Raw genomic sequence first — 21,076 nt, forward strand, 5'->3', positions numbered from 1 at the left:
ACAAACAAACAAAACCAAAACAAAACAAAAACAAAGTATATAACTAAGAATGGGAAATGGCATTCAGGCAAAAAAGTACCCAGCCTCCATCTCCATTCAGCAGTCAAAGTGAACTGTAGCTATTTTCAACCTTTTTAGTAGCTTAATATATCTTTTTCTGTATCATTGATGTCTTTTAGCCACTTATATCCAATGCACACAGGCCCCAGCTCAGCTAGTTCAATGCATAATTTGGGCACAGCAGTTCCAGCAGCATCTCTGTAGAATCAGATTGAACTCAATTAGATTAAATTATCCTTGCTATTCTTTACCTTCCACTCGTGCTTCCTTTAAATTTCTTGGCACAGAAACATTTTCTGTATTAGCTGCACCACTGACTGCACTACCTTCCTTCCAAACACTAAAACCTCAGTTGATGTATCGTTTCTGACAAGTACTCTGCACTCTGGGGATTAGCTGAATGGAAACCTTCAGATCAGGGGGGAATTAAAAATGAGCAACAGTAACTTCCAGCAGATTGTGTCTTGGGTCCTGATGTCTGAGCAGCTTCTCCTGCTGGAGAAGAGAAGCTGTCCTCAGGCAAACCACTGGGGGAGATCATGTAAGGTAAGCTCCCTGAATGTTCACATGCATGCATATTTTCTGTTCTGGATATCACATTTTCTGTTACTGGCAGGGATTTTACCATGTTGTAGGCGTTCTAAAGTTAGCACCTTGGAACCAAAGAAAGAACCCTACTTTTTAAAATTTCTGTCTCCAGTTAGGATAACAGACTTCTGGGTGACTGCACTGATTTGTGAGACAAAATCCATGGTTAAAAATAGATGTAGCATCTCTCAATAATTGAGATGTCTCATAGTTAGTAATTTGAAAACAACACCCAAAATGACCTCTTAAAGTAATACATTAAAAAATGATTATGATTATAGGTGTTACAGGCAAGAAACACTTCATGACAGATCCATGTATTCATCTTTCTCCCCTCCCTGTTCAGTTAGTTACTATGAATTTACGTATGATTGCAAAACATTCATAACTAAGGATGATTTTCTGTGCATAGAATGGATTTGAAAAGATTTAACCCTCTGTTCCCTAATCAGCCCATACAAGTGCTCACATTACACGTTGAGTTCTTTGGAGAATAAAATAGTACAGAACTCCCAAGACTGGATCTTTTAGAGGGATATGTGTTTGAGGATAGATGAAAAAAATAATGATGTTACCACTATCCAGAGCTTAAGAAAAGAGATTATTAAGATGACAAAGGCATGGTTCTCTTCAAAAAAACTGAAGTATAATATCTTCCTTTACTTACTATCCCATTATGACACAATTAAAAAGACAAGAGCTTTGCAGAGGATCAGTAAAAATCAAGCCAAGACCTAACCGGAAAAAAAAAAAAGGCTGAAAATACTGGAAACGATAAGCTCTTGCTTTAAATGATAAATTGCTTGTATAGTAAGGGCCTGTATGCTTACACTACGAGGCAAAGCAAATCCTTTCACTCTGTCAACAAGCCATAAAGACTGTAACCACTTGGAAGACTACATGGAGTAAGAATACATGTATTAATAAAATATAAAAAATTCAAAAAAGTATGTTCCCATACCATGGGAACAACTTGGTTCAAGACCAAGTTGCCATGATAACAACCAAAAGTACTGCATGATATAATAAGCTATGAAACAGTATAAGGGTATTATTATAAAATTCATTTTTTAATGAGACTTTCATTTTTATAAACATATATTAACTTTAGAAACCCATGCTGTTTTCTTACCTGTTATAGTTGCTTTGTTAATGGATGGTTGGTTACACATTGGTGACCGTCTAAAAAAAAATAAATAAGTTATAAGCCTGATTAACTCACAGGTGGTTGAATCCTTGAACAATATAATAGGAAACACTTTTCCTTTAGAAATTATTTGGGACTGACACACACTAGCATAAACAAAGAAAGAGTTCATTCAGCTATTTATATAACGCAGAAAGGAATTCACAACTGATGCTCAAATCTTTCTGCAGATTGGGAACGTAAGCAGGGATATCTATAAGTTTGTTAAAAACCTGCCTAATCATTGCTGGAGCTTGTACACAGCTTACAGTTTGGTCTATATACATAGCTTTTATTCTTACAAGAATACACTCACTACCCACATTCTCTTATATGAGATAAATTCTTAAAGCAAAAATTAGTTTTAAGTTCATTTACTATGTTGCATATACATTTCACAATAATCTTTAGGACAAACAGCACAGTGGAATCCTTTGCTCGATGATTTGCTGAACTGACACAGCTGCTTAGGGTTGTATGGATGAGAGCAAGCAGGGGCTGAATATTCCAACCAAGAGGCCTGGAAATATCTTTCTACAGCATTGCATATGCAATGATAGGCAGCTGTCTTTAGATACTGAAGTCTTCAGTGAGAAATTGATGCCCCATCTCTGGAGGTGTTCAAGACCAGGTTAGATTAGCCCCTGAGCAACCTGATCTAGCGGGTGGTGTCCCTGCCTATGGCAGGGGAGTTGGAACTGGATGATCTTTGAGGTCCCTTCCAACCTGAGCCATTCTATGATTCTATGAAACTGCTATGGGAATGAGCTTCCATGAATACTAACTACTTCTAATTTCTGGAGACACACATTCTGGATAAGGAAAATTGCTTCATTACAAAACTTTACAGTTTAACTAATGTTAATGTTAGCTATGATTCTGTACCAGAATTGGAGAAAGGTCATATTTATAATGTCGCATTATAATCATGAACTACTGTGGATATGTTGGATGACTTCTAGCTCTCGATCATGCAAGTAGCTCACAGTGAGTGTAGCTGTATGCTCACTTTCATTCATTTGCACAACTCATACTCTTTGCCTGATAATCGCTTCTGAATGATCTTTGGCATATGACTAATTTATTGAAAATCATAGAAATTGCACACACACAAACCACTCAAAATTTATGCAGGGATAGCAATGAAAAAGCAGTTAGTAGGCAAGGGGGCTGCTGTCTCAGCTATAAAGTATAGTAGATTTAAGGGATTAATAAAGTCATTAGTCATCACATGTTTTATACAAGCTTGGTGACACAAACTGAAATTTGTAACATCTAATTGTTATTCCTAGTTTGCTATTTAAATATACTGCTGAAAAAAGTTGACACTCACTTGCTGGGTGCCCGATCTTGTAAATTGGTTAATGCAGCAAAGTTATTCCGTACAGTACGTAGGCTTGCCAGCACCTGAAACATATAAAATGGTTTCAGTCTAAATTTCTGCACAGGTGAGACTGAGTTAGCTGCAATCCACTGTGCTGAAAGAAAAATGAAAGGACATTGCAAAACATAAAAGGTTACCAGGGCTGGTTGTCTGAAGCTTTTGACCATTACTTAACAACATGTCTGTAATACAAGGACAATAGTTTATTTATTTTTTCCATCATAACAACTCATTATTTGTTTAAAGACAAACTTACTTAAGAGGAGGAAAAGTTTTTCACATAATACTAAATTCTCTAAAACGACCATAAAAGCATTCGTGTTTGGACGATAATAACCCATTCAAACCTAATATTTCATACGTAAAATATGATTGCAGATTTTTCCATTTGCAGTTCAGCCCCCACAAAACTCAAAGGACAAATGGAATGAGACTGTCTAGACTGGCAGGAAAAATAAAACGTGTCTCCTTTAAGGGGATGAATTCATTTAGAGACAGTACAAGAGGACAGATAAAGAGGAAGGTATCACCTCAGCAGGTAGGAAATGCCTGTAGATACAAATCTACAAGCTCTACACATTGGTAAAGATGATTGAAATGGAGTACTCACTTTCTGGACGTATTTTTATGCAAGACAGCAGCTAGAGGAAGCAGCAAAGTGTCTTTTTTGTATAAGCGGCATAGGTGTTCCCCACTGAAGGAGGTTGGATAAATGCAACAAATTTTGCACTACATAAGGACAACAGGATACTTCTCTGACTATGGAGAGGCAGTTCAGCTGATGTCAGAGAGGGAACTATGAATTACTTAAAATCAGACTGCGAATGGGAGGAGGCAACAAAATTAATCACTGTGTCTTTGTGGTAGTTACCCACTACTTCTCCTCAGCACAGATTATTCTGGTTCCCTGGTGAACTGGTGCTGGCATTTTAGACACTAACAAAGGTGGGAATGGGAATTTGGCTTTCAGAAGTCTAAGCCATGGAAGATATAACTGTCTTTCCACAGAACACTTGAATTTATACGTGAAGTAGAAAGGGTGTTGGAGAAAAATGAAAGAAAAACTCGTAATATAAAATATTCTAGAGATATTCATCACTGGAGGTATTCAAGCGATTATTGTAGGTAATTCCTAAATGTGTTGAGATAATAAATTTATTGCCTAATTAATTCCACTATATTTTTCTTTCAAGAGATTGGGAGGCAAAATCGCATATTCTACATTCAGAACTGAATTCAAATAATTATTTGTGCCATCAAATTTGCGTGCCCAGGTTATAGTGACAGTGATAAATGTTATATTTAGATGTTTGATATACGCAGATGGAAATGTGGCATGGAATGGAAGAAGGAGAAAGATGTAAGAGTTCAAAAGTTCAAAAATGAAGACATTAAATACAAAGGAAAACTGCTGAAGTCTTAGAATATTCTAAAAGGAAAGGATGAGTTGCAGGTGCACAGACAGGAAAGGAAAAATGTTGGGTCTGTTAAATAAACACATGTTTTAGTGACTGCAGGCACTTGTTTTTCTTTGGTCAGTGTGCCTGGGTTCTGGTCTATGTGTGCCAAGATACTGCAATTGCTTGTATGTACTAGTATTATTATGGGAAGCAGTGCACTAGATAAACATATCTATGTGGCTCTCAGAGATGTCTCAGGCCTTGAAAAAACAGTCAGTATTCCTGGTTGTAGGTTCTTCCTCAATAATCCCTGGTGGACTGAAATTATCTGCATATTCAAGGTGCACAGAGAACTGGGAGCAAGCACAAGTGTAGCTACGTGACTTCAGTGAGCCATCTCAAACACATCCATGCCTACTAGCTCCCAGCCTCCGCTGGGCTGAAATGAATGACTGTACCTGCTGCATGGGACTCAGTTTCAGAAAGGTTAGTAGGCTAGGCACAATCCCACGTGAAAACATAAACCTCATTGAAATGAGTTGCATCTGAACTAATATGATACTGAGCACTTGGGGTCCTGGAGGAAGGAGTGTGCAGAGCTGCTAGATTGCTCAGGGACAGTTATGAGTGGAAGCTAATGAGCCTAGATGGGCCCACACTCAGGTCCCCAAAGAGATGTGAGGGAGTCTCAGTGCCATGCTCACCACTATTCACATTGTCTAGGCTTTTCCACAGTCTGAGACATTATGAATCCCTCTTTTTCTGGAAAGCGGAGACTGGACTATTCAGCTTTTAAGTCCTCCTATTTGTTCTTCTGTAAGGTTAGAAATCTGTTCTTCTGTAAGGTTAGGTCCAGGGATAAAATGGGCAGTATCTGCCCAGCATTCCTGCTACAATAGCATAGTGCATACATATTTTGACACATTCTGCAAAAGCAAGAGGACCCCAAATAAATATAAAAGATTGTCAGAATGACAACTAAAACTGGCCATTAGCTCCAGAATTCAGTGCAGCCAAACAAATCGATTTATTGTGCCAAAGTGTAAATATCTATGCAGCTATGATATAAAATATATTAAATGACAGTTTCTCTGTTTACAAGGCTCCCATTTGTGCTTAATGTTCCCAGAGTTAGATCTGTGAGCAAAAAAGCAACCAGTCTGCAAATCTCTTTGAGGTTTAATCCCTAAATAACTATATAATTTCAAAAATTAAGTTGTATACAGTCATTAGTGAACTTAAAAAAAATCAAACTTCTTTGATGATAAAAAATTTGGTCATTCAATTTCAAATCACTCAAATGATTTTATTTTGAAATCTGAAATTCTAACAATTAAATTATAGCAGTTTCTTTATATTATAACCCAGGGAAGCATAACTAATGTTATACTTAAGACAATTTTTGTATCTGGTTTACTGAATCTCATTTCTGGTAAAAATAGCAAATTGTCTTGGGGGCAGATTCTGTGTGAGGGACACAGCATGCCGTGCTGCCTGCAGTAATGAATGCAGCCACAGTGCCATGGTAATGTGCTGAACAGTAATCAAAAAGCTAAAACTGGAGTTATTACCACCTGGTGGCTCACGATTGGATGAAACATCCTTCCTGATCAATGGAAGAAAATATGGATGTTTTCAAATAAATGGAGCATACATTCCAATACCTGGTGTCACCAGGAAGCTTTGGCTGTTTACAACACAAAAATGCATCTACATGATGAAATATTGCTCTTACTAAGAAGAGGACATTAAACAAAGCTAAAAGCTGTTTTGTGTGAGGTATAGACATTTTACTGGCATACGGGACACAATTCCGTAAGTCCTGTGTGTGATCCTAATGCTGCTAATGTATTTCAGAGGGGTGAGTCCTGTGTTTATCTGCAGATGTTATTTGTGAACAGGCCCCACTAGGATAGGATTTTGCATACTGAAATCAGTCTTAGATAAGGACTAAGTTTTTCCGAAGAGTATAATTAGACATAGTGTCCCCTCTGTTAGGCACCATTTCTCAAGTGCTTATCAATTCCTCTTATGTTGGGGAATATGATGCGATAGCTCACCCTGCTCTCTTCCTTCTCTCCAACGCAAATGAAAACAGGTTGATTTAAAACACTGCTAACAGGGTTTTCCATCGAAACAGTAAAAACAACTCACAAAATGTATTACAGCAACTCGGTGCGACTACTCCTGCTCCAATTGCTGAAGCATGTCTGTCTATGCCCACAGGAATACCAAGCTGCCCTTGACACAAATAGGGTATTTTCTACCAGGTGAAAAAAGCCTGGTGTAACACTTATTGTTTTTCTAGGTGTACTATAACTTGTCTCATCTATGTGGCATAATTTGTAAAAAAATTTATAATAAAATTCAGATGAAAATGAACATATACTCAACTGAAATACTGGATTTTTTGACCATCATACAATTTGAATTTTTTCTCTGCTTAAGAGTTAGTGTTTTTATGTTTCCGGAGGAACTAATGGAACCCAGAAGTGGTTTTACCTTTTTGTTTGTTTGTTTGTATGGTAATTTCTTCTCTTTCTATTATTGAGGAATATTTACTATTTGGGAAGTCATAAAACATAGTTAGAAAAGGCCCAGACTCAATCTATTCTCTGCTAGTAAAAGATGAAGGTAATCTTCATATTAAGGTTTCAATCAACCAGTGTTATATATGAAGACACCATATCTGAACTGTAATGAAACTGAAATGAACCAAAAGGACACCAAAATTTATTTTATCAGTTAAGTTACAGTACAATTGCCTATATTCATTGTATGCAACAGACCTGTAAGCAACCTGTAAGCAACTTGTGTATTTAGACTACAGTTGGACACATTATTCATATTTGGAATTGTTGTGTGTCTCAACATTTCTCTTCCCATTCACTTTCAATCACATATGACTTCCAGATTTATTTTTTCTGTACTTTCACTGAATTAACTTTCCTTTCTGTCTATTACAGGGTACCTATCATGAGTTCAAGGAATATCAACATTTACTTTTCATACATGACGAGACAGTTCTGCTGCTAAAAATCGAAATTACTAGATTTGATCTAAATTACTAAGATTTTTGATTTGTTATTTTATAGAACATAAAATCTTAAAAGAAAAATCAAATAGATTTGATTTTGTAAAAGAACTTAAGTATTCTGGTAAAGCTTATCTTGCATCTAAAAATTACCTTACATTGTGTGCATAAAAAAAAAAATCACAAGAAGGCATTGTAATTGTAAACAGCAGTATAATAAGAGAACAAAGGTTTGTCTTCATCATGACTGTCTGCTACAATATTTGAACACCCTGCAAGCTAACATGTTTTTTGTGTTCTTGCACTTCACTTTTCAGATAGTTGAAAAAACATTTAAAAAGATATAGAGCATACAGGTATACATAATAGAGTCAAAGGTATATGGGTGTTTGTTTAGAGAGGTTTTTCCTGTTTCATGCAAATAAATCTTATGTAATATTAACAGTGGAAAAGAGCTGTTTTGGCCTCCTGGACTTTAGGTTGCAAGATCATGTGAGAAATAAGGCAAAACTGTGCCTACCTGAGCAAATGGTGTCACAATCAAGTCATCTCCATGTCTGAAAAAATGAGCAGAGTTGTAAGTTAGATATTAATGAAAGTCATCTCACTGCTACTACTTTTATAGAGAGAAAATGAGGTTTTACAGTGTGCTCTGGGTTACTCCAGGTTTACTCTTCAACAGTTACACACTACCGTTGCTTCACAGATTCTTTTGAAAAGCAAATACCAAATTAGTTATTGCCCAATTACCTGTGTATCTATGGGACGGCTGATGAACCAACCAGTTTCTGCACAGCTTTCTGGACAGGTGACTGCATGGGGCAGACCTGCAGAGATTTCATCCCAAAGGACAAAAGGAGAACACTGAAAGCGATTACATTAAGGGTTGCTAGCAGGTTTGTGAGCAGGGGCCAGGCGAGTAACTGCAGATGACTGGGCAGTGCATCACAGACTAATAAAAACCTAGTAAAACTTTTGAACTGACTCACAATCATGTAGTTACAGGGGGTGTAACCAAGAGTGTGCTGTTGCTGTGGCAACCTCACCCACACCACTCTGGCTGACGTAGGGCAAGGTGTCGGGATGACGTGCTGTAGCAGAGAAGGGAGGCAGGAAAAGAGGGGTTTCTTCACTTCTGTGCTGAAACACTTGCACAGAGACGTTGGCTTATGCTGTGAAGTTATTCCCACTTGCCTCATGAATAAAATATAGAAGTTGCACACAAAGTACCACGTGTAGTCACATGTAGGGCTATGGGAACACTGGACAACTGCAGGAAGAAACTGATGAGAGACTGAAGCATGGGTATCTGCCCAGTCTCATCTGAACTGTGTGGGGAGGCAAAACTTGAGTTTTCAGTTATCATATCTAGTAGATGGCAGCAATCAAGATTAAAAAAAAAAGACAAGTTCCAAAGACAAAAATTGAATATGACTGTATTTTACTGAAGTGAATTTGCCATGATAATTTCTAAGTTGTATTTGGACTTGAAATCATTCAGCAGAAATACCATTGCTTTGGTGCTGTTTTCAGGTTATTTAAGCATGAAGTATGAGCATTTAATAACACATTTTCAAATCAAGGTCTAAGGTATTTCATGATGTTTTCATGACCCTATGAAAATGAATAGAGCTCTTAAAACCAGATGGTCATTAACTCCCTTGTTAATGCCCTGGGATGATTCATCATGTCTATAATAACCAATTGGATTTGGTTTCATGAGACAATTAAAGCCTCTAAGTTACTCCCATGGTGCTATGTTTCTTCCAGTTTAGTGTGAGGATCAGGTTTACACACTGTCCGGTCAAGTGGAAAGTTTTCACTGTATCCCAACCACTTCTGCATAAATATCATTTAATGAAGCATTCTGACAACAATGACTTCCTCAGGCAGCCAAGGAGGAAAATCCTCAACCTTCCCATCAGAAGTGGAATAGAATTTTTCTGCATTCCTGAAAAAGCAAAGAACTAGGAAGACTGATGACTCTTCTGTGGAAATTAAAGGCGGTATACGTGGCATTTAACACAGATTTTCACGGTAATGGAAAGATCAGACCTCTTCCTTTTTTGATCCTGACTAAAAGGAAAGAAAATTGTTACTTCTTATGGTCAGGCTGATGTAATCTTGGCAAGTATGCCTTCACAGCAAAAGTGCATGCCACATTCTTTGGTAATAATTTACAAAATAAAAAGACTTTCATTTCTAATCAGCATTGCTTAATATGTTATATAGCTACACAAACAGTGGAAGAGTAAGTCATAAAGAAATTGTATAACAAAGGTTTCAAAGAAGATAAGCCTAATGTATCTTTTCCTTTTCTCTCATTCTTCATTTAAATATCCATAATGTAGATATGTATATTACCTCACTTCCATAAAAAATATATTCTTTGTCTTCAAGTTATGTGAAACAGTATTACCTGCTGTGTGACAGCTGTCTTACCTTTCCACAGTAAAACAGATTTTTTTCCCTTTTAAAAAAGGTTTTTGCTATTTGTGTATTGGTTAGGATCTCCATTTTCTCTTCCCTTGTTTTTTTGACAAAGAGGCCCAGCTATGCAAAGCAAGGAATTATACCTTAGTTATCTGTATGGCTTCTGCGAAGATTGAACAGCCTAAAGCGTCAAATAAGTAATTTGTCAGTCTTCCTTCTACCCACTGTATCTATTACTCAGGTTGTTCAGGGCTGCAAAGATGGTGAAGCATCTGAGGGGAAGACGTATGAGCAGCAGCTGAGGTCCCTTGGTTTGTTCAGCCCAGAGCAGAGCAGGCTGAGGGGAGGCCTCATGGCGGCCTGCAGCTCCCTCATGAGGGGAGCAGAGGGGCAGGTGCTGAGTTCTGCTCTCTGGCAATCAGTAATTCACTGACTAAGCATCAATTGGCAAAACTGTGAAAATAGGATGGTCCTTGTTTTCAACATCTGTTGTAGGCTGCCTTACTGGAAGTGGTATTTCATTGCTCTTCTTAATTCAATGGCCCTGTTTGCCATCCCTTGAATGTTGAGGCACTTCTAAGAGGCAGTTAAGTACACATTGCTGGACCTTCTTCCATGTATTTCTTATATATATATATAAAATAGCTTCACTCCACTACTGTAAATTTCAAACTTTATTCTACTTAAACTTTTGCAGCATAGCATTTCACTGGAGAATATTGATAAAATACTGTGGCTAATTAGAGGTGACATTATTAAATATTAATTTAATGCACTGGAACCAATCCAGGATTTCACTTTCATATTTCAAATACCCCTTCTGTCAAGAGTAACAGTTAAAGAAATTGTCATTATTTGGGGAAGATGTATTGAAAGCACAGATATCCACAGTTTTCACAAAGTAGTTTAGCATGTGCCAGACAAACTTGGACAGAAAAACAATTGCATAGTGTGTTGAGTAATCTTCAGTCCGTACTGGGTGAGAAAATCTGGAAAAGGTGAGAGTGTTCAGAAAAGGAGTAGAAGTGTCCAAACTGGCTGTGTTACTTTTTGTATAGAAGAGCAAGAACATATGATTTAATCAAGGTGCTATCATTTTACAGTGTACTGAATCAGGACACTACAACTTTTGAATGTTGTACTATTTTCTTTTCTGATGATATAGAAGCTGATAGACGACTCTGTTTGGATTCTGGACAGGGTAGTGCCACACACCTATATACAGAGGCAACAAGAGGAGTGTAATCCTGTGCAATGTATCACAGGCTTATAAATTCAGACAGAGCTGTTAACCTTTGTGGTTAGAATAAATTCTTCACATCACTGTTAAAATGGTTAACTAGAATGCCTGGCATAGTTGTTCATATGTTCACTTTTTAAAAGCAAGATAAATTTGAAAGTAGGATAATTTTTCACATAGCCAAAAATTTTAAATGATCGAATTAACCACCACAAAAACAAACAAACAAACAATCAAAAGGTTAAACTACATAACACTCCACACAAGTTGAATCAGTGTTACATACAGTCCAAATTACCAATAGTAGACCAATGATCGTATAAAACATTGCAGGTTTTTCACCATGTTAAAGTGATGAAGCCTGTCCTCCTGTGTTTTTCTGGGTTTTGTTTCCTAACCTTTCCTACAGGACATACTAGAACTTTCCCCGTATAACCTGTGATGGTCCCCACTCTGGAGAAGAGAAAAGAGTACCACGTTAAGTCAGAAGTTAGACGTGTATGTTCACATGAATGTTGCTGAACACTAAGTACACAAATTCTGCCTTCCACGCCTCAAGACTGGCATTAGTTTGTTTCTTCTATCCCAATCACAGGACAGCAATTAACATGTCTATGGGTTAGAATTAAAGGGAGGGCTGGGTTAGGTGAATTTTGATGGGGTTCTCCTACAAGCCACCTGATCAAGGAGAACAAGCACATTAAGTCTTCTTAGACAGATAGACAGGAGCAACCTCAAGTTTGCAGGCCCTGGGACTTCAACCACCCTGATATCTGTTGGATAGACAACATAACAGGGCACACACAATCCAGGAGGTTCCTGGAATACATTCACAATAACTTCCTTCTACAAGTGGAAGACAGACTGCAGAGAGTCCAATGAAGGGCTGAAAAAATGATGAAGGAACCTGTCATATAAGGAGAGAGTAAAAGAGCTAGGACTGTTTGCCCAAGCAAAGAGAAGGTTCAGAGGGGACCTTATCAGTGTATACAAGAAGAACAGAACCTGGCTCTTTTCAGTGGTGCCCACTGCCAGGACAAGAGGCACCAGGCCCAAACTAGAACACAAGAGGTTCCCTCTGACCATCAGGAAGCAGTTTACTGTACACATTATGGAGCACTAGGACAGGTTGCCTGGGGAGGTTGCGGAATCTCCCTTCTTGGAGATCTTCAAAAGAGTCTAGATGTAGTCCAAAACAACTTGTTCTAGGTGTGTAGGTGTCCCTGCTTGAGCAGGGGGGGTTGGACCGGATGACCCCTAAAGATCCTTTCAAATATAAATTATTCTGTGAATCTATGAAATAAAATTGCTGTTAATCTTCATACAATTTATATAGTGTTAGTTATGAGAGTAGTGGAAAATAATGTTGACACCATATCGTTTTAAAACAGGATCACACTGGTTTGCCACACTCTGTTTGAATGAAAAACTCACTCATCACCCAAGGATACATACTGGCTGAGAATGCTGATCAATCTTTAAAGCCAACTAGCATAATCTGCATTGGATTCTTCAATTACAAACTTGGGACACAGTCTATTTGAAAGAATAAAGCTGCCAATAGACTTTGAAAAGCCCTAGGAGACAGTGGCTGTCTGGCATCTTTGCAGCAAAGAGCTAAGGCTTTTGACACATGATGACAAGAATCAACTCCATTTTCACACAGTTGCATTTTTAATTTTTTTAATTATTATTCTCTCTAGAAATATATGAAACTTAACAGCAAGGGAAAATCCATACTGTTTACACACAAAATATGAAAGAATATGAAGATGAATGCAGTCTTCTACTTGAAGAAAAAAAAAGAAAACCGAAGTCCCTGAGAGGTCCATTATTCCAGGCAAAATAAAAGCTGGTTATAGTGGTTCTCCTTGGACTACCAGAAAACTATTTAAGTTAAGACTTAAGAAACACGAAAAGAAAAGAAAAGAAAAGAAAAGAAAAGAAAAGAAAAGAAAAGAAAAGAAAAGAAAAGAAAAGAAAAGAAAAGAAAAGAAAAGAAAAGAAAAGAAAAGAGAAGAAAAGAAAAGAAAAGAAAAGAAAAGAAAAGAAAAGAAAAGAAAAGAAAAGAAAAGAAAAGAAAAGAAAAGAAAAGAAAAACACTTCTCCAACATAAATTTCACTAGCAAATACTGCAGATTTGAGTGTTTTCAAATATCCCAATTAGCTTCATATGGAGCACAAAAACAATACTTGGCCTCCTTATAATCAGAGATCCAAGACAGCCCAGAACAAATGTGGATTATAACACATGGCTAATATGCATCAAGATATGTCATGTACTAATGCACCTAGAACTTTCAAAGTAGAAGGAGTATTTTTTATAGGGAGGTGCTAAGTCGGATTTAATTTTTCATGCGACCTTCTTAGCAGCTCAGTTTCTGAAGATACAGTTTACCAGGTTTGAAAGAAGACTTTGAATACATGGAGTCTGCTCTGTTGTAGTCACCAGTGTTAGGTTACCTGATTTACAATCTTACTTCCAACTGAATTACAGTAGAAACAGTGAGCTGCTCCTTTAGTTTGTAATGGATATAATTCTGTTTTTCCAAGTCTTGAAAGATCTCCTTATCTTGTGTGCTAATGCAATTCAGTTGGAAGTAAGGTGTTTTTAAATTAGGATCTTGAGGTTTAATCCACACAGTATCAGAAAGTATTATCTGGTTAAATATGTACCTTACTGTGTCTTTCCCAGCATGACACCACAGCATGTGTTCTTTCGAGAAGACTAGGAACAAGGGATTTTGCTGGTTGACAAGAGCAGCTAATTATATCTGAGTGATAGTCATCTGAACCAAGACCCGTCAAATCCAGAAGATCAGTTCAGGATTGTCGCAAGGGCTGAAGTCAGAATCAGCAGATTAACTGAAAGAATTGGAAGTATCACAATATGTACTTTTTCCCATTCCACATAATGTGCTACAGGAATATTATTGGACTTTCATCTCCTATGACAGCATCACAGCACATTTGGAAGAGTTCAAGGAGGACCAAGCTGTTCAAGGTCAAACTGAATGGGGCTTTGTGCAACCTGATCTAAAGAAAGATACCCCTTCTGCCTGTGGAGACAGAGGGTATGGACTAGGTTGTCTTTAAAGGTACCTTCCAACCCAAACTATTTTATGATTTGATGATTCACATTGCTCCAAATAGCCATCAACCTTCAATGCTTTAATCTTACCATAATACATCAGAAGTACAGTCGATAACTCCAAGCAACTGGCTTGTATTCAGTCTAGCAGACTTATTCAGCCTTAAATAGAAATAGACCATGGACTTGCCAGTGTGCTTCATTGGTGTAAGTGATTTTCCTTCTAAAATTAGAAGGCAGTCTGCCTGGGTGTCACGGTGGCAATGGCATGGTAAAAGAAGTTACAGCAGTGCGGAAATTTGTTTTTTATGTTGAAGGAAGGACTATATTAAGCTAGATGGTATAGTACTTTGAACCACAAAAGAGCTGAACTCAATCAGAAGAGTCCAGGCCAATTCAGCAGTGCCATTGTTGGACTGTTCATACAACAGAAATCATCATTTAGCTCTAAGCAAGGCTGCAAAACAAATGAGCATCAGTGACTAAAGGATAGATTTGTTTTCTGCTCAGGTCAGAGAAAATTAATGAATGGGTGTGTACACATGACTGGAAGCAATCAAGTTAGTGCAGCTTAATGAGTTACTATTAATCATTTTAAATTGCATTAGCTGACACACGTAAACTCTTAGCTTGTTGCAAATGTAAATAAAATGTATTGCCTTGAACTAATTTTAAGCAGAAGTCACTGGGTTGCTTGTCTCTGCTTCATACGTTTAAGCATTGAGAACTGATACAATTGTGTTACTTCTGAAGACATGACTTTGCATGGAAATTTCTGCTAATGCAGGCTGAAAGATTTCTCCTCTAAAAGGAATGAAAGCAGAGCTGTTAAAAACAGCACCTACTCAAGGTAAGTTCCCAGCCTGAGAGAGCTTGCTGTGAGCCAGCCACAAGATTTTCTCAGCTTCAGGGTTTAGAAAATGGAGTCCCTTAACCAAACTTAAAGGCTGCTAAACACACACATACACACACACACACACACATATATATATATATTTAAAGACTTCAAGAAAAACAAGGCAACATCAGAATTTCAGATTCTCCTTTTTGAGAGAACAAGCTCCACAGTTAAGACAACGTGAGCACCATTGCAAGCATACAGAGAGTTGTTTGTGCCCTGAGGGATGAAACATGAACTGATGTTCTTCTGGGTTGTGAAATAAGTTCGGCCTGTGCGTAAGCTGGAAAAAACAGCCTAAGAAGCTTCTCCAGAAACCTTCAAATTTCTCTTTACAAGGTTCACTTTCTCCACACTGCTCCCATCCTTCACTATTGCATGCACATATGTGCACACAGAAGGTAAACATCCTCCATCCCCTCCATTGCAGCAGTAGATCTGTGTAGCAAACACTGGTACAAATATTTCTGAAATCCCTGCTAAGAATCATTTTTGGTATCATGCTTTTAATCTTTGACCAAAGATGTTTAGCAATTCAGTTTACCTTATTTACTGCAGGAGCAGTAAGTAACATGGCATGTTATTTCAAACATCTAGTATTTCTACCCCCCAAAGAAAAAGAAACTTGATGTTAAAAGTCTTCATAGGGGAATTGATCTGTTTTACAGCTGAGAGTTCTGTTTGGGAAATGAATAGGTTTTAGTATTCAGACCAACTATGATTCTGTACTGTCTGAAGATTAAATAAAATCAATTTGAATTTCATTAAAAAAAAAAGATAAATCTGTATTCACCAGCCACATAAAGCCATACAAGAACACCTTAGGATCTCCTGAATTAAAACACAAATCAAAACAAACTTTCTCAATGCAAAAATATTCTTTTTTTGGCTTATGACATAACTGATTTCCCACCAACAAAACAAAATAATCGCAAAATTACTGTGTGTAGTTGTGGGGAGCACAATATAATAAGAAGGACATAAAACTATCAGAGAGTGTCCAAAGGAGGACTACAAAGTTGGTGAAGGGTATAGAGGGCAAGACATATGTGTGGCCCTCTAGGAGTGGCCGAGTTCCCTTGGTTTGTTCAGCCCTGAGCAGAGAAGGCTGAGGGGAGGCCTCATGGCTGCCCGCAGCTCCCTCACGAGGGGAGCGGAGGGGCAGGCGCTGAGCTCTGCTCTCTGGCATTAGGGAAAGGGTCTGCACCCAGAGGGTGGTTGGGCACTGGGACAGGCTCCCCAGGGCAGCAGTCACAGCAACGAGCTGCTGGAGTTCAAGAGATTTTTGGACAATGCTCTCAGACATAAGGTTTTATTTTTGGGTGTTCCAGTGTACTTCCAGGACTTGGAATCGATGATCATTATGGGTCCCTTCCAACTCAGGATATTCTATGATTCTATGATTCAAACTTACTTCAGTTTAAGAAAATTGGACATTACTACATTCTTCAGTTTGTATCACATTTGTAAAATGTTCTAGCAACTAGAAAGGACACAGTGGTCTTTTTTTCAAAATATTTTTGATAGTTGTTAAAAAAAAATTAAAAAAAAGATTATAAGTATTAATTACTTAATTTAAACTGCAACCTAATTTATTCAGTTTAAAAGTTCTTAAGACAAGGAAACAAACCCAATGAAGCAAAATATTGGCCTGTTTTTCCTACAGCCAACTAAATGCTTTTCTTTGCACAGATAAATAAATGTCTCAAACAACATACTACATTTTTTCATTAAAATTGTTTGTAAGCTTAAATTAAATTGAGAGTACTTCATCATAGCTGATTTGTAATAAAAGAAAAAGAAAAGGAAAAGAAAAAGAAAAAGAAGAAAAAAAGAAAAGAAAAGAAAAGAAAAAGAAAAGAAAAAGAAAAAAAAAAAAAAAGATAAACAGAGAAACCATAAGACATTTCAACAGCAATCTATCTGGAAAGACAATTATTTCTCATTTGTTAAATGGAGGTACAATTAATCTGATCATTACCTGTGTGTTTCTTCTGCTTTGCTAGTCTCTTTGTCAGAACTTTATGTAGATCACTTTTCAGGGAAAAGGGTATCTTTCTCCCTAATTTTGGATTTATACTCACAGTATTATATTAATAAATCCAAGCATTCCTGGCTCAGAAACAGAAGAATAAGCTGTATCACTAGTAATTTGGCTTCCTGTTCAGGATGAAAACATATATCTTCATTTCATGATTCTGTTGCCATATTAAAACCTTGGGTGAACCTCAGTAACCATCCAGGTTTGCCATGTTTGTCTGCCAATATTTGTAAGTACTTTCCCTTTACACATCTGATCTGATCCAGATGGAATACAATGCAAGTTTTAAAAACTGAACTAACTGTCAAGAACTGGGAAACGTGTGTGCAAGTATACCTCAATTGTTCCATGTGTCGGTTAAAGGGATATTTCAAACCGTTTGCAGCTTCAGGTCAGGACCAGACCTGCCAGTCACTGACAAATACGGGAACACCCTATCCTGGAATTTCCCTTTATTTAAGATATATTTTTGCAGCCAGAATAACTCTGCTAATCTTTATTCTTTGTAAAATTACAGATTATTTTGTCTTCATTCTGGAAAAAATACCCCCACAGAATTTAAAATCCCACAACTATTTCTCTAGCTACTGAAGAAAGGGATAATCCACCCTGGCTAAACAGACCCAAATCTTTGTATGTCATGTTTATCAGACAACACATGCTCTCTGTGTTCCAAAGTAGTCCAGAATCAGGTTTTCTTATTCAAAGAGAGGATATATGTATATATGTAATTAAATTTTTGGAGACATATAGCAAAGGTTTACCAATAGAATCTAACAGAGCAGCATGTCCTTTATGAGGAGGCAGTATTATATTCTTGTTACAGGGAAAACAAATCCCTAAGTAAATTGTGTCTTCTTGATATTTATTTTATCAGCAGAGGAATGCTGTTATCTACAGATGGTACTGGCTGAAGAGCAGTAGGCTGGACTGCTTGGGAAATGGATGGAATGTTGGCCATTTGGCCATTTAGCAGATCACCTGGTCAATGACCCTGCCATTCTCTACAGATTATGTTTTGTGACCATGTTTGGGTGTTTTGAAGTTGAAAGCAAGGATGAACAGAAATTTGCAAGTTTTGTGTAATTATGCAAGTTAGAGTTTACGTTGATATTTTACCTGAAGGAAACAGTGCTGAGCCTCTCTACAGGATCCTCCAAAACTCCCCACAACAGCTATTTTTCACTAAGTGAGGTTCAACTGGCCAAGTCCTTGAAAGGCTAGGATGTTGGACTGTATTCAGTGGCCTTGTGGAAATAGTAAAAGGCAGACTTGAGTGCTTATTGGAAAATACCTTTTCTCCTAGATGCATTCAGGAAACATTAGGGAACTCAAGCACTCTTCCACACTAAGAGTGTCTTGGTACTCTGGTCTCATCTGCTACACTCTGGTCTGCTTCTTCAGTAGGGAACTATGAACACTACTTTTTTCACTTTGAAGTGTGGTTAAAACATGAGCTCTGCTCTAGTCAGTGGACTGCTTGTTGCTTTCTTTCTCAAGTTTACAGCAATGCTAATGATTTCACTGGATAATCATTTTATTTATTTATTTTCATCACATTAGAGACCTGGGTTTTGTTAAAATGGAGATTCTTTATAAATTAGATCACATGCAGTGTTAATCAAGGCAGTGATCCCTTACCAAGAGAAGCATAAAAAGGGTTAACCATTGCCTCCTCTGTTTATATTTGCAAGTTCTGAGTAGCAAAAGCAGTTTATCAGGTGAGTATCAAGTAATCAGGGTGCCACTGCAAGATATCCACATTCATAGCTCTCTGTTTCAATAATGTCTTCAGATGTCATGAGACAATCATTTCAATACAACATTAATGATTGCTCTCATCTTTTAGCTTGCTGCTGCTGTTCTCTTTTTTCTCTGTGCTGTAGCCTTGCAGTTAGGAGCTTTCAAATTTTATTTTCCATTCTTTATTCTCCTTCCCTTTAAACTTGTTTTCCAGTCTCTCGTCGTGGATATTACCCTGTAATTCCTTATATTGACTCACTCATATGGTCACTTTTCTTGATATTGCATATCCTTGTCTCCCTGCTACAAATCCCATAGTCAGGCTTCACAACGCATCTGTGCTCTTCTGCCTTAGACCTGGTATCTCCCTGTCTAAACCACATTGACTTTACATTTTACAACCTTGAATGGCTTTTACTAATCTTCTCATGTCATCTTCATGTTCTAAGATTTCTTTCTCTAGGTTTAAGATATTTGTTCCAAGGGTTAATTGAAAAAATATTACAGACTCCTACTCCTTTTGATTTGTTTTTCCATTTCCTACTATACTGCTGCTTTTTCTGCCTCCTGAAAAGCTTTAAATGCACCCACTGTTTTGGCCCATTAACCTTCTATCTGAGTTGCCTTGCACTCATCCTGCCTTTTGTTCTTTTCCTCCTCTAATCTGAGGAAACTCTTCATACTTTACAGTATGTTGTAGTCTGTTGTAGTCTATCTGATTTAAAAACTCTCCACTTTTCTCTTTTCAGGTCCTGTTTCTGTTACTTTCCATCTCAACTCATTGAATGAACTCTCTCTGGTTGCTATGTGAGGTTTACTACCTTGGACACAGAGATTCACTCTGTTCCTTTTCCTGAGGATACTATCTGACTGTATTAGTCTCCTGGTTATCATCTTTTGCTTTGCTTTTAGGTCATTTGTGGCAGAGGACAGCATTTTGCCTTGAGGTTTCAAAGAGCTGCGCACAGCTGGGTTCCGTCCCTTGGCTGCAGCTCAGAGCTGCTGCAGCAATGCAAACAATAATGGTAGAATAAAGAATTCAGTGCTTTAGCACTGCCATCCACTGGCTGTCATTAACCATGACACTCCATGTTTGACAAATCTTGAAGTTTTGGTTTTGTTTCATCTGAAGTGGAATGTACTACTCTGAGCACACTATTTGTGAGTACTAGAAACACCAGAAATATTTGTAATATTCATTCCACATATAAGATGCATGCATTTCATTTTCTAGTTTGCTTTATAAAGTGAAATATTGAGGTTGGTAACTCAAGCACTAAAAAAATCAGAGGATTCAAGGTTAAACTCTTATGTGCCTTAATTTTGTGTATGTTTTGTAATATATGTTGCTCATGCATAAGAAACGTACAATACTTAGAATTAAATATGCATATAGATGCAAAACAGAAATAGAACAGTTTGTGAGTGATCTAAATGTTCTTGTGGACAAACAGACGCTGACAAATCTTTCAGCGTCTACCTTGTTTAGGAAACTCCTGAACTAAAGTGGTTTCTTTATTTTAAGAACCTTCACTAGGCTTCCTTTCCATGCACATCCTGTATCTCCTTGAACTCATATATAAAGAGATTTTTTTTTTTTGTATATATTCTTCACTATTTTCTCCTTTTGTTTGTTTGTTTGTTTGTTTGTTTTCCCTTTAATTCCTTGGTTTCCTTGTAGTTCATTTCTGTGCTATAATCAAATTCATTATTATGAGGCTTACTGATACTAGATTAACATTATATGGTCAAAACCACTAGCATTCTACATTTCCTAATACAGTCCAATCCTAAAACATTGCAGGAGTATTGACCTTAACAAAACAGTTCTGTGACAGGAGACTACATGTATTAAAATCTATCCAGATGTGCGGTCAAATAAACTTTATATGCAGATTTGTTATGAGAAATTTTTGACAGAAAGAATACATAGAAATATCCAAGGAAGAAAGTGTGCTCATTGTTTCCATAATTATTT

At 37.3% G+C, this 21,076-nt stretch overlaps 1 protein-coding gene across 12 annotated transcripts in view; it reads right to left on the reverse strand.

Moving 5' to 3' along the window:
- The window catches only part of PDE4D (phosphodiesterase 4D), a gene marked incomplete at its 5' end in the record, with an annotated part of 636,111 nt that overhangs the window by 105,473 nt on the left and 509,562 nt on the right, over positions 1-21,076 (reverse strand). For 11 of the 12 annotated variants that reach the window (XR_014319338.1, XR_014319339.1, XR_014319340.1 and 8 more), the window contains 3 exons: positions 1,781-1,830; positions 3,168-3,241; positions 8,173-8,209. Coding sequence is in view for 7 of the 12 variants with exons in the window: in XM_082783123.1 (XP_082639249.1) it covers positions 1,781-1,830; positions 3,168-3,241; positions 8,173-8,209 (161 nt within the window). Of the gene's footprint in view, positions 1-1,780; positions 1,831-3,167; positions 3,242-8,172; positions 8,210-8,402; positions 8,420-21,076 lie in introns of those variants that run through there. The other variant, XM_082783130.1, reaches the window with a different exon arrangement.

This window comes from Aythya marila (genome assembly GCF_965140915.1).
Source record: "Aythya marila genome assembly, chromosome: Z".
In the NCBI taxonomy this organism is placed as follows: domain Eukaryota; kingdom Metazoa; phylum Chordata; class Aves; order Anseriformes; family Anatidae; genus Aythya; species Aythya marila.